This window comes from Lichenostomus cassidix, chromosome 3, assembly GCF_008360975.1.
Source record: "Lichenostomus cassidix isolate B80296 chromosome 3, HeHo_3.0, whole genome shotgun sequence".
Taxonomy (NCBI): Eukaryota; Metazoa; Chordata; class Aves; order Passeriformes; family Meliphagidae; genus Lichenostomus; species Lichenostomus cassidix.
The window spans coordinates 21,072,628-21,087,289 of record NC_139483.1 but is presented as its reverse complement, the minus strand read 5'-3'; the positions used below and the strand labels follow the sequence as shown (position 1 = coordinate 21,087,289).

The window sequence follows — 14,662 nt, the reverse complement described above, 5'->3', positions numbered from 1 at the left end:
TAAATATAAAGAATTGTTAACTTTTAAATACAGTAATAATTGTATTCCATTCTTGACAGTCACAATTTTAAAAATCAAATTGGTAACTTTTTTTTTTTTAAAAACCCTTCTCAGTATGCGAGAAAGACAAAATTGTCTACAGCCATAGCCTAATTACAACTGTCTTCAGCCAAAACAGATTTAAGTTGAGGATTTTCTCATGAAGAGAAATCTTTAAGGTACTTTTTTCTGTCTAACCTGTGAAGTGTCATGTTGTAGAAGCGTCTTGCTGGTCTGACATCTTGTGTAAATATGATGTGTGAATGAGATGTTTTATTTACACTCCCCGAGTTCTTGTTCCAGCAGCAGGGATGGGTTCTGTTGCATCCCTGTAGTGTTTTTGGAGGACGAGGTTTCAGTACTGGGCTGCCTTTAGAGTCTTTTTTCTTTCTTGTTTAAACAACAAGTTTTCACCAGACTGTGTTTACTGAAAACTGGGGATTTGCTGCTTGAGGTCCTAAAGCCAAAGGGAGCTTAGCTTCATAGAAAATGTAAAGTAGGAAACTGGCCATCAGTAATGCATCGTATTATTCTGATGCTTTCATGAGCTGTGTGCTATAATCAAGCCTTATTTACACAAACTAGCCTTCACAGAAGCCTACACATAAATATATGGTAAATTTGGTTTTATGTAACCTGGTGTTACTTGTACACAGTGCAAAACCTAAGCAAAAAGAAGGCTTTGTGTATAAAGGATTTTGTTCGGAAAAAAGACAAAAATGTTTCAATGTGCAACCTGATTTTTATACTCCCAAATGAAGATGTCACTTCTGCTCTTAAACAATTAAAAATGCAGATGCAAAATGCAGCTGATCACCTAAAATGTATAGCATGAAAATAAAATTTGATAATTTATATTATTAGACTGCATGCTATAATTTTTATTTATTGAATAAGGAAAAAAATTATTTGCCTCTGTTTACCAAATAGACATTTGATGCCGAAAAACCTGTATGTTATTTGTGTATGTGTTTTTCAGTAGGAGTTTGCAGGCCCTCATTAAATCTGCTATCCTGTATTATAGTAATTTAATTTGAGTAGATTGTTTAAGAAGCAAAATAACTGTGGTAGATTAAAGTGCCATTGACCCTGAGAGATGTAGAGGGGTGGGCTGGTCTCATGGTTGTAGTGTAAGACTGGACTTTCTGCTTTTTGTCTTTGACTGTGTCCTAGATATTCGTGTAACAATAAGGACTGAGGATTATCCTAAAAAGAAAAGAAAAAATCTGGATAGGTGAAGAAGCTTTGGGCATCAGAGTCAGAAGGATTGGTGTAGCTTGATTTGAAAAACCCTGGCACTAGGAAACAGGATTTAACATTACCATGAAAAATACATGGCTGGTGTGAATAAGGTCTGGAGGTGCAGAAAAAGTACTCATTATTGTGACACTGGGAGTAACAGTTCCACAACAACTGTTTGGAGTGGGACAGCTCTGCAAAGACACCTGAGTGTCCTACAGAAAACAATGACAACTGACTGTTCCCAGAATAGAAAATCTCATGAACTTGGAGTTGGTGATTGAAAGCATAGGTTTGGGGAGAAAATCAGTTATTTTCTGAAAAGAATCTGATCTCATTTGCATTCAGGCTTGTTGTAAATACACTACAGGTTTCAGGTGATGTACATGGTCTTGTGTTTTTTCTTAGATTCTGTAACTAGAATAAGCAGTAAGATGTACCCAAGCTGTTGATTTGTAAAAATCTGATATTCTATTCTGGCTTACATAAAAGCCAGTTGATAACTCCAGAAGAAACTGTACTTTACCTGTGTTCATTTATGTCTGTTGTTATTATTATTACTTCAACAGATGGGACTAAAACTTGAAGATAGTATATAAGATGTGTTGTGAAAAGAAATGGAGCTAGCTATGAGGTTAATTAATGTTTGATTTGTTTTGATAACAGAACAGTAATAAAACTTTGTCACTTTTGCCACATGATTATTTTAGAGGCAGTTTTGATTCCATCTTGGGCTGCTAAAAGAAAGAAAGAACACAGTTCCCACTGTTATTTGTTGTTTGTTTGTTTTTTCCCAAAGAGGAACATAGATGCTTATACATTTTTTAATAACTTTTAAATGAAACTTCCTATTTGCATACTCCATTTGATATTAGCAAGTGTTCATTGGACTTGCCTCACTACTTTATTGTTTAAAGACCATGATAAAGTCTTATACTTAAATATAGATGGTTCAATACTGTGTTTTACAGATTGCTCAAGCATTTTAGGCAAAGCATTATGGCCAGATTGCATGTGGGATGTTTTATTTAGTGACTGTATCTTATGGTATCTTGGCTGACTGAGTCTGATGAGAGTGAATTAGGTTGGAGTTATTTTATTTGATCCTCTGCAAATGTTTCTTTACATATATGGATATCAAAATATGATAAAACAGTAATCTTTTAAAATTAAATGAGTGTAAAGTAAATAGAATTTCCAAAGTGTCTCTAATGGTTTTTTGTGCAGTGTTTATCTTAATGGCCACAGAAGGGGAAAACATTGTGTTTCTTTTCAGGATGTTGAACAAATCCAATTCCTCATGAACATTTTCAGACACCTGATAGTAGCTCAGATGAGTCTGCTTGCTTTCTTACTAGTGCAGAAATGGCACTTGAAATTCAGCTGTTTCTGCTTGAAGTGTGGGGTAAGGGTAAGGCCCTCCTCAGGTTTTGAAATTCTCATCAATCCACGCTTCTTAATTCCAGGAAACCATCTCAGTGCAAAGCTTTTCCTGACTCCTAGGTGACTGGGGAAGCACTACATCCACCTAGAGCCAGTGTTTCTGTGAGCTGACTTGAGATGCAATTTTTTCGGATATTACAGTTTGTTCTACCAAATTTTTGATTAAATTTTTGTTTTTGGTGATTCACAAGCCATCTGGCCTGAGTTGCACAGTGAATGTCTAAGGCCTCCTGTAAACCTGGCTTCTTCCATGTTAGCTACTGTTTGTGTGTGCTGGTCATGAGGCATTATTGTCAGCCTTGGAGGAAACTGTTTTCGGAAGAAAATGTGGCAATTGTGGTAGTAAAAGCCTTTGAAATCCTTCAGCAGGAAGGGTATATTTCAAGTTGGAGTGCTGTAGAAAGAATGAGAAAATGAGCCTTGGTTTATTGTCAATAGCTGTATTGAGAAAGTATGTTCAGGAGAGGTGAAGTTCTGCTTTTTACTTCAGAATTGACACTTCTGTTTAAAATACAGAGTGTTGCCAGCTATGTATCCCTTATCAGGAAGCAAGGTATTGCTGTGTATAATGCAAATATTGAGATAAGTATGGAAACCATAAAGAAATGGCCTTTCAGTTGAGACCAGCTGCTCTGGAAGAAGGACAGTGCAGGGTAGTGAAGGTGTTTACCTGTACCGTCTGTCTCTGACTAAACGTCATAGCATTTTACAAATCTCCTTCCCTTCAGTTGTCCCAGTGGCTGCTGTTGGAATTGCTTTGTGCAGGAATTTAGCATTGCTGTTGACTTGTGCTACTTGGTGCTGGATGTCATGGCATTGTTTTGGGAAGAGAGAAAGAGGGAAAGCTCTCCCTTTAATGAAATTGCACTAAAGCTGGAAAAGCTATTGACTTTTTTTCACCCTGCTGTACTGTTTCTCTGATTTTCTATTTGAGGATGATACAAATGTTTTTTTTTTGCAAACGTTGTTCTGCTAGTCCTAGAAGCACCAACACTGTGTACATGCGTACACATGTTTATTTTTGTACAAATCCGGGTAAGGTCCTTGATTTCAAGGCTCACGAAGGAAAGATTTGGCACAAATATCCCCATGTTATTCACTTAAGCTTATGTGTCACTACCATTTATTGTCTAAATTACTTTGCTGATGGATTGGGATGAAAATGTTTTCTTAGTGAAGGCAGATATTGTAGTTCAGATTTATTGCAATATTGAAGCTTTAAAAAAAGCATATGCCCTGTGTGGTATATTACATTAGCCAGCTACTCTGTGTCCCTCAAAAGCACTTCATAATCTACAGTTTCTAAATTTTCCCATGATGTTTAGTCAAGATAAAATGCAGTAATATTGATGTGGTATCCTGAACTTATTATGATCAGTGTATTGCATCAGAAGTCATGTGACCTGTTTGAAGTAAGGAAATGTAAACAACACATGGTTTTTTTTAGTATACCCAGTGATTTTTTTTTCTTTTTTTTTAAGGAAAACATTTATTTTACCCTGAAATAAGGAAACTTTGGAATTTAGGGAAATCAGTAGGAATCAGACATTGCATAATAGGAAAAGAGTTGAGCTAAAATTTAGTTTTGTCAAAAAGGGGACTCAGGTGTTGTCCTCAGCTGAGTTTTCCATTTTCTGTCCTATGTTGGTTCAGATGACTTGTCATGCAGTTTTTGCTGTGTTCATGAGAACCCAGGCAGAGCCCTTCAGCCCTGGGAGAAATCTGTGTTACTTGACTGTTCTTAATTTATTCCACTTGTGTCCTTTTGGTCATGGTCAAAAGTGTATGGAAGAGTTCAGTGCTGTTGTTGTCAGAGATCTGCAGTGACATTTATTTTGGCTTGGCATATATTGCAAGTGTTCTTACATTTGAAAATATGAGCTTGGATTTTGAGGAAGTGGACTCCGGTTTGCTTTTTGACTCTTATTTTGTATGTGTCCATTTTCTTTATCAGTACTACTTTCTCTAATGAGCAGTTCTGTGAAAGAGGGCAGCATAACTTTGGTTCTTCAGAAAACTGGATCATCTCTGATTGCCAACATGAAAGGAAATAATACGAAAACTGAGAAAAAAAATTTTTTGGTAGAATTTCTTTTCCCTGTGCTCTGAATTATGTTTTTTTTCACATTTAGGTGTTGGTTTTTTTTTATTTTAAATATTGGGCTGTAACTCATTATGCCCATTCTCACTGGACATCTTTAGGAAGAATGGATTATTTCCTTTTGTGACATTATTTTAAAATTTAAGATGTTAATATGGGATAGTTAATGGTAGTATAGGAACTGAGAACATGGTAGTCAATCTTATTAATTCTTGACTTTGCTGTTCTTATTCTGTTATAAGTGTGTAACTTAATTTAAAAATAAAAATCTTCACTTGTTGGGAATAAAGCTCCCTTGATCTGAAAAGGTGTTTCCATTTAGTAGGTTTCACTGAGAAATGCTATGAAAACTTTTCACCAGCTGGTTCATGTGGAGAGGCTCAAATTCGGGTTTTTGGTTTTTTTTTTTTACTTTTTTTAAAGGACTGTTACCTACAAGGGCTGCCTTTCCAAAGGCCTTTAAAATTCAATTGCAAGAATAATTTTGATTTTTACACAAATTCTCTCAATTTACCATAATTTCAGCTTCATCTGGGTACTTGCATGGGATCTTGAAACATTTAAAAAATGCATGTAGTTATGCTGATACATTTCCTCATGTGGTTGCCAGTACATCTTTGTAAAAGTTTCTTGGTGCTGATAGGAGTATTAATCTGTAAGGAGTGGAATAAATTCTGGTGTGTGGCACCCTTACAGTGATGTGTCGATTGTTCAAAGGCCATTAAGTACAGTAAACTTTTCAATGTGAGGGATGTGCTACCTAAAGAAACAATGTCTGAGCCATCCTTCCTTGTTGCTCTTGCAACAGCAGCCTCAGCTTAGTTCTGTAAGGTGCTGAGCCTCTTCCAGCTTGTGTGGCAGCTGCACATCCCTGTGCTCAGCATGTCTGTGCTTCCCTGCCTCTGGGGAGCTCTGGGGAAATGCCTCCCTCTCCCTGACCCTGGACTGTGACTCATCTGGAGCTCTCCTTGGCCATGCTCATGCTAAGCTCAGTAAAATGATGAGCAAGACTTTTCTGCCCATTCTGCACTGCTTTTCACAGCAACAGCTATGTGACTGTATGCTAATGGTTGTCCTCTGCTGGAGAGCTGGTGTGGCTTTTGCCACCAAAGCTATTTTAGTGCAGCTTCTGCAGTTTTTTGACAGTCAAAATGAAGATTTAATCTTCATTGCAATCTGGTTTTCTGCCTGTTTTAGAGCAGACGGTGTGGTGTGTTTGTATTTAATTATTTTTGTAGTTTAAAGCCTGAGTCAGTGAAGGCCAAGTTTTCTGCATGCATCATGCTATTGAGTACGTGTGTGTCTATGGCCAGGGACTGTCACTCCCATCTCCCCTCCCTGCTGTCCCCTGTGCATGTGCAGTGATAGCAGCATTGGGTGCTTGCTAGATGCAAGGGGGAAACAACTTTTCATACCAGTTTACAGTTTGGGCTGAGCTGTAGCAATACACAGTTACTGGCTGTGGTTATGCTGTGGGAAGCAGATTTGGTATCTATATGAGACCATTGTGAAAAGCCTCCCATGGTGATCCCAGTAAAGGGTGTGGGTTAGCCATGAGACAAATCCTGTTCTCTAAGACAAAGCTAAGGCATGCAGTAGACTACTACACCCTCCCTTGTGCTACTTTTATGGATGCTTTAGGCCACTCTGGTCTGTCCAGCTCTTCTGGCGAGGGTAAATTCTCTGAATATGCTTTGCTTTACTGTCTGTCACTGTCCAGTTTTGTCCAGTATAGAAGAATCCTAACTGTAATGCCTCCAAGCCTTGAAAGTGCCTATGTATGCATGGAAAAGACAAATTATGCATGAAATGTATAGTGTTGCTGTGTTTGAACAATGCAATCTGTAGGTGGCTAAAGGGCTAACTAAATTGCAGGCATAATGAAAGCTCTGTGGTATTTAGTATATGTTCTGTCAGCATTAAACAGTCACCTTGTAAATATATGTTAATTTTGAAGGTGTAACTGACCTTTTTAATATTAATTGAAATGTCTCATGTTTAGAGGTTGGTGCTATCCTAGAAGAGACAGAAGCCTGTGACTGGTGGAGCCTGGGTGCCATTCTTTTCGAACTTCTCACTGGCAAGGTAGGGCTGGGGGCAGGTGACTCGATAGAAGTGACTTCTTGGCTGGCAGTTTCTCACCAGTGGTGTGTCCAGTTGTGATTCTCTTGATTGTCTTTGTCAGATGAGCATTGCCAGCCTGAGTACTCTCAATTTGCTTAGTCTGCATGGGACCAGAGAAACAAAACATGCTCAACCTTCAGCAGAACAACTTAATAAAGCTGTACCAAACTAAGGACTGAAAAAACCCCAAAACTATGCTGCCCTCTTAACTACAGTGGAATCCAAGTTCTCTAACATCCCATCTGTACATGTACAAAACTTTTGCCCTAATAATTTCAGTATTATTTCCTGGGACTGTGTAGAAGCCATATGTTGCTGTTACACATTAATTCAGTATTTTGAGACAAAAGAGTGCTCGGCCAAATCAAACTGGTGATTGGTTGACAGCTCTGCACAAAGAAAGCAAAGTCCACTGAATTCCCAGGCTCTTCAAATTTGAGCAATAGAACAGAAGTTTTAATATGTAAGTGTTCTAAAACTGTATCTCAGGGAGGTCATTAGCACCTGTAGACATTTGTCCCAGAATCAATACTTCACATTAGGAAGCACTGAATTTTAGCTTTCTATGTTAAATTTGCATGGGTATTAGGAGATAATCCAACACTGCAATTTTGAAATTAATAAATGTGCCTGCTTGTTTTGATTTTCTTTTCTTTTTTCCTTTTTTTCTCCAGTCTCTGGTTGAGTGCCATCCATCAGGAATAAACACTCACACTTCTTTGAGTATACCAGACCATGTATCGAAGGAGGCCAGATCACTGATTCAGCAGGTAGGTGAGGGGAGAATTTGTTTTCTCTGTGTACATGTGTGGATGGGACAAATACTTATCTACCTGACTTGTTCTGCTGAAGTAAATGTAAAACCAGAAGGCTGCTGATAGGAATGTGGATGGCTCTTTTGTCAGCACTGATGAATTTTGCCCAGTTGTCTTGTTGCATCTGGAAACTGACTTCTGCTGCCGACTGTGTTTGTAGAAAACTGGACTGCTTTGCCATTCGTTCAAAGAACAAGTTTGGGAAATGCTTTGGAAACTCCTGCTGGTGATACCTGAACATTTTAGGAATTCTGCCCTAAATGTTCATGGAAACATTTGTAAAGAATTAAACTAAAAACTGCTGATACCAATTCAGCAAGATAGCTCAAAGTACTATGAAACCTGAAGCACACTGATTAGAAGTTATGACCCTGCTGTGGTTGAAAGTCTGTAGCTCTCCTCCAGGAAACCTTCTGGATGCCATTTGTTAAAGAGTACTTTAAATGGTGAATCCAATGACTTTTGTAGTCAGAAGATAAGCAGTATCTTAGCAAAGTATCAAAGTATCAAAAGGCAAACTGTAACATATAGACAAGCTTCCAGAGTGATACACCATTTTAAAATTACTGGGAATAGTATTGTTCGATGGTTTTAGTTTACTCTTAGCTTTAGGTCGTCATAACTTAGTACATTGTCTTGAAATTCAGTTAATGCCATCTTCCTTCTAGTTAATTTTGACGTAATTGTGGAAGTGGTGCCTAGATCTGACCTGTTCCACGTGAGAAGAATAAGTGATACATGTGAACCGTGCTGTTCAGCTTTGAAGAGGGCCTTGCTAGTGGATGCATAAATAATGGCATCACTTGGATGTAGTTTTAAATAGAGCAGAGTGGAAAAAGTAGTTCTTGAAGAAAACAAAGGAAACAGATTTTGAAAATTCAGTGAGTGAAAAGACCCAGTGACAGATTGATTTCTGTGCTGTTACTGTGAAATTATTAGTGGAAATGGAACTGTATGTTTGGACACCACCTATTTTGACTAGGTGACATGAAGTCACTGAAGGTGAAAGCACGTGTCTGTGTATTTCTGGCAAAGGTACAAAGGGAAATGACTGAAGAAAAATTCCATTTTTATATAATCTGCATATATGTAGTTGGATGGTAGCAAATTTTTACTGTCACCCACAGATGCTATAACACAGAAATGGCTGAGGGAAAGGAAAACTACACTTAATGAAGGGAATTCCTTCCATTAAGACTAAAAGACAAATGAAGTCGTCCAGTCCACATGTCCCTGCCAGTGTAGGATTGTTTTTTGTTGTAGACTAATGTATTATCTATTTTCACATATGCCAAAGAATGTCTCTTTTGCCACTGGTGGATTAAGTGGTAAGTGTATTTCTGCCACTCACAGCTGTGCTACAAGGCCATATCTGTTCAGAGAACAGTCTCCCCAGTGCCTGTTAGGTCAATCTGTCTAGTGTAGGGTGGTGACTTATCTGGTGGAGGTTTGGCTATATGAAGCAGTAAATCACATTTTTGTTGTGTGACTATCCAAGGAAGCTGCCATTCATTGTTGAGGAAGCCTTGTCAGGAAAAGGAAGAGAGCTCTCTTGGCATGGATAGCAATTTGTCATTGCGACTTTCCTTCCCCCCACTGCCAAGGGTAAACAGGTCAAAACATCACAGAATAACTCTCCGGGATCAGTGTTCAGCTATACAGAAAATTGTGTCAGGCGTTGTCTCCTGCTGTGGCTCCCAGTCCAGGTGACTTCATTGTAAACATCTTCTTCATTTAGCCAGCATCTAGGAAAACAGAGATCTGTTTATTTCTGGTGAAAGATAAAGTTGTTTTTGATGTTGGTTTGGTATTTTGCATTCAGGGTTTTTTTTCCAGGAACCTTCAAGTTTTACTACCAAAAATATGCAATGTGACTTTTCAATAGGTATCTGTTGCAGTTTGTGTTACATTAGTTTCCTAAGATTAAAGTTCTCCTGGGCCAACTCCAGAAAATAAGTGACCACTCTTGCTTTCCCTGTGCTGGTGCTACTTGTATTTCAGGGGAAGGCAGAGACACCCTGGCTGCGTCTGTGTGTGCTGGCTTGTGGGAGATACCAGAGCAGCACCATTCACTGTCAGCAAGCTACTTTTACTATGTGACACTATGACTGCAAATAGCAGAGCCATCTTAAAATGTGTAAATTCCTATGTTTATGGATGTAGACTCACTTAGATGTTGACTGCATCAAGATATGAATACACATTTTTCCAAGTGACAACTGGGAGAAGTTATCCTATTAGCTGTTGCAGAAAAAGCAAGCAAGAGATCGTGCCTTTGTACTGACTGTAATTGAATAGAGTATAAACAGTTCTTGAAAACTGCAAAATATGTTTGTGTGTCTTTATTAGTCTCTTTGGAGTTTACCTTTGCATTCCCTTTTATATGGATTGGTATCTTTAAACAGATGTAAATATTGTGATTTCCTTTTCACATGAATTCAGCATGTGATGTACAACTAAAAAGCAAACGAGGTACTGAATTTCAGGAAATTTCCATGAAGCCATTACACTGTTTTGTTTCTTTCACTGGGGTTTTGCTTTTTTAGTTTTAAGCCATTTGTAGGACTCTTTAAAACTTTTTTTTTTTTTTTTTAGGAAATGGAGAGCTGGCTATGTTATCCTGATATTTTAGGACCAGCTCACAATTTATGAAACGGAAAGTTACAGACCACTATCCCTGATGTAGCCATAACACAGTGGTGTGAGCAAAGGTTAACATGAAGCAAACGCAGCGTCCAGAGTTCTACTGATGCAGGCTCTGGCTGCTGCTGTCTCTTTTTAAAATGAGGTTACACTTAAAATGAAGTCCCAGTGTGCAGTGCTTCAGGGAATTGCATGCTGTGATCAGTAGTCTCTGAAGACTGTAAGACTGAGACTCAAGGAAAGGAGAGTCTTCTTCCATTTACTGGATTTTAGGAATTTCAAGTATGCTTTTGCACTCTTGAAAGTAATTCATAGAGCAGGAAAACGGTAGGATGTCCCTTACCTTAGACCTTTCTGGAACTTTTAAGCAGTTGTTTTTGTTCTTACTCACTGAATCATGTGTGTTTTTCTTTTATGTCAAGCTTTTGCAGTTTAATCCTGCAGAGCGTCTTGGTGCTGGCGTTGCTGGTGTTGAAGACATCAAATCTCATCCATTTTTTGCCCTTATAGAATGGGCAGATCTGCAGAGATGAGAGACTCCTGCCCTCTGAACAAACTCAGGTCAACTGGACAAGTTTCTCTGGCACAGGAGCACCCTGACTCGCTTCCTTTGGATGTCTCAAACCACTTGGACGTAATGGCTAAAGGATGCTGGAGCAAAGGAGCCAAAAGTGAACACTTTTAACAGGAATCACTGTTTGTACAGGGTGCTGGCTTATTTTTACCACAGCTGGTTGCTATGTGTGTGTGAGCCCTTTCATCAGAGGGAGCTTTGTGAGGCAACTCCTGGGCAGCATGTTTGGCACTGCCAGCTTGTCAGCTAAGCAGGAGCAGGAATGTCCTCTTGGTGCTTTGTCTGGTGATGGAAGTGTCTATAGACAGTGCCAGTTGAGACTATTTTTTTATTGTGTCATTAGACCATTTCCCTATGCTAAGTGCAGCTTTTGGGGGAGGGTGGGGAAGGAAGAAGCAAATAATTTATTAATGGTATATGCTAAAAAAAAAACCTAAATAAAATACTAAAATGCTTTATGCAAAAGTTGACACATTAAAATAATATATCCATTAAAAATTAAGAAAGCTGTTGCATAATACTGTGGAATGTGTCTTGAAAATAGCATATCATTTCCCATTCTGGAAAGAGCATATAAAAGGCAAATAATGCTGTCAAATATTGTACTTTGTTGGCTGGCAATGTCTGTTTAAAACTCTTGACTCTGTTGTATTTGATGAGCTACGTGTTAAAGTCACTGCAGAAAGGGAAGTATTTTCCTCAGCCAGATAAACACAGCTTTAGCACTCTAATAAGGAGCAAGAACACACAACACTAAATGAATATATAGATAAAAAAGGAAAAACTCTTCTCTCATCGCTGCAGCCACTGCTTTATCACTTAATGAACTTTCCTTCCTCTAAGTGTCCTATTTTTAGCTGGTACTTCAGGAAAAAAACCTTTCTGCTTGTGTTCTTGTGCTTGAGGAAGCTTCTGAACTCCCCTGTTTGTTTGTTAATAGTCTTAATAAATCAAAGAAAGCCTTCACCCACTCTGTTGCATGAACAGGAAGAAGCCTGGGATTTGCTCATGCCAAATGACTAAGTGACATCTCTGAGCAAACCCTGGTGGGTAAGACTTGGGCAGGAGCCAATTAGCTGACCTGTTTGTTTGCTAGAAGCGTCTGGAGAATGGGAGAAGAATATAAGACATGCAGAATATTTTGCTGAGTGCTGCTGTTGCTGCTAAGCAGCCATGCCTGTATAAGTTCCCAATGTACAAATGCTGTACACTGCAGCGTACAGATTATGGATCTGTGGGTTTTTTCCTAAATGTTCCCTTCGCTTGCATTCTTTTTTCCCCCTCTTTTTCTTCTTCTGCCCAGCTTTATCCGGAGAACAAAGGGCAAATTCCTTTGGGAGAGTGAGGTGACAGCAACGATTATTGAATTTACAACTCAAAAAAAAAAAAAAAAAGTATCCTTCCATTTGTATTTTAGCAGTGTATTTTATGGGCACTCCCAAAAGTGCATCTGTACAGTCTCCATCTGTTAGACACCAGGTCAGTGTATTCAAATAAAGTGGAAAAGGAAAATGCTTCACTTAAACAAAGGAAATCTGGAAACTTATTTTTCCTTTTTAAATTATTCCACTCCCCTCTTTTTTTTTTTTTTTTTTTTTTTTTCCCTTTCTTGTGATCACCAGGCCAGCAGAGGGGCTGTCACAACACTGCAGGTTGTAACCAGGTCACCAGTATCACTGCCTACCCAGTGCCGTCCAAGATTACATCACTTTCAGAAACTGCCTTTCAACCCACCACCCTCTGGCTTCATAACAGGAACTCCCTCAGGTGAGCCACAGGAACAACTTCCTGTGCCGAGCGGGTCGGAAATCTCTAATGCAGAGACCAAGCTGATCCCGAGCTTCCTTCCAGCACTGCCCTGGCTGTGACTTTGGAGAGGGCTCGATGCTCAAGGAAAGCCTCCCTCCCCTCAGCCACCTGACTCCCTCCCTGGGGCTCTCTAGCCCAGCCACCAGATAATGCCACTGCCTGTGTTGATCTGTCCCCTTGCATTTGCCTGGTGATAACTGTACAAAAAAGTCTTTTCCGTGTTACTTTGAAATGCTCTCTTGTTCAGGTTGTGCCTGTGTGCTGGCTGCAAGCAAAGGCAGGATAAGGTGGCACAGGAGCACAAGCTGGTCTCTGTGAGCAGCAGAAGGAAAACCCTGTTCTGGCAGAAACTACATGATCAGTCACTCTCACTGCAAAGCATTCGGTTCAGTTAATGACACCAAAATATTTTTTTTCCAAGTATGTTAGTAGTGAGGAAATCTAGATCATGGAGAGTGGAGGGAATGGGGCATTTGGCAATATGACTTGCCAGAAATGAGCCTTTGAGATGCTACAAGTTTTTGTAACATTACCACTGACTCAGATAATTGTTTTGTCAAGGGAAGCACAGTCTGGAGTTAATTACACAAAACCAAACCTGCTTCTCTTTATTTTTTTTCCCCTTGAACATGTATTATGTTGTATTGGTGTTTACATGTCTTTCTTTAATAAACAAAACATTTCAAGCCTAATTCAGACCTCGCCTTTCTGAAGTTTACATTTATTCTTGAAGACTGACCTTCTCACCTGCACAGTGCTTTTTGTCCTTGGCTTTAATGACTTGAAATGCTCCAGATACTTTCTTTCTGGTGCCTCTTACGAAGCCCTGTGATGCCCATCTCCATTTTGATGACTGTTCATTCCCACTTCCTTCTGTTACATTTAATGGCTAATAGCAAAACAAATCAGTGTCTTTTTTTCCACAGGAATTAGCGACAGTCTATGCAAAACTCACTAAAATAAACATAGATTTTCCTATTCTCCTGTGGGTGCTCAGGTAAGGCAGATGACGCACTTTAGGCATCTCAAAGTGGTAATTCACTGCACCCTGTGGAACCACCCTGTAATATTATGTGTTCTACTAAGAAAAACTGGGGTACAAAATGTTTGAAGGCTTGCTGTGAGGTGAGCCTGGGCCCCTGCTCGGACCTACAGGAGAAACTGCATCTCATGACATACAAGGGGCATAACTTTGAATGGCTGTATTCACAGCTTCTGTTCTTGTAGCACAGCTCCTGTGTCTCCTGTGAAAATCACCTCGCAGACAGCAGTCACTGTCACGCTGACTCTCGGCGCACCTTTGGGATGCTGAGTTGGCAGGGTTACCCGCGCTGGAACATCCACCCGGCTCCTCTCTCCAGTGCTAACCTGTTCCTTGGTGTGTCCCTGCAGCGAAGGGCACTGGGATGAAGAAGGCTGGGGAGGTCAGCCCTCTCTAAATGAAGCACTCAGCATAACAAGGTACAGGGAAGTGCGAAGTAAACCACTACGGGATTTTTTTTTTTTTTGAGTGGTGTCATTTGTTTTCTCAAGGACACTGAGTAGGAAGCTGGAGAAACAGAAACTTCCTCTGCGGTGAGATTTATGATAGGGATTTTAGCAATAAAATGACAGAGTACATTTGTTGATTTCTTTGGGCTTGTGCTTTCTGTGAGGGCTTTGCTGTGAGATGAGCACTGTGGCTCTTGGCTGCTGCCTGCTCCCATGCTCTGTGTGAGGGGCCATTTCCCCAGCCCTGGCATGTGCCATCCTGTGGCTGAGCACCCCAGTGTCCTCCTCCAGTCAGCAGCATCTCTGGGCCCTGGCCCTCAGCTCTGTGCACCTCAAGCCACCTGTGGCTTTCAAATCAGAGCCCCACAGCTTTTTGCAGGCCCC

General features: G+C 39.8%; 1 protein-coding gene across 5 annotated transcripts in view; it reads left to right on the top strand.

The window, feature by feature from the left end:
* RPS6KC1 (ribosomal protein S6 kinase C1) overlaps positions 1-13,479 on the top strand; it is an 85,986-nt gene extending 72,507 nt beyond the window's left edge. For all 5 annotated transcript variants that reach the window (XM_085054841.1, XM_085054839.1, XM_085054840.1 and 2 more), the window contains 3 exons: positions 6,825-6,907; positions 7,621-7,716; positions 10,827-13,479. In XM_085054841.1, coding sequence (XP_084910967.1) covers positions 6,825-6,907; positions 7,621-7,716; positions 10,827-10,937 — 290 coding nt within the window. In that variant the 3' untranslated portion in view covers positions 10,938-13,479. The remainder of the gene's footprint in view (positions 1-6,824; positions 6,908-7,620; positions 7,717-10,826) is intronic.
* The last annotated feature ends 1,183 nt before the right edge of the window (positions 13,480-14,662 follow it).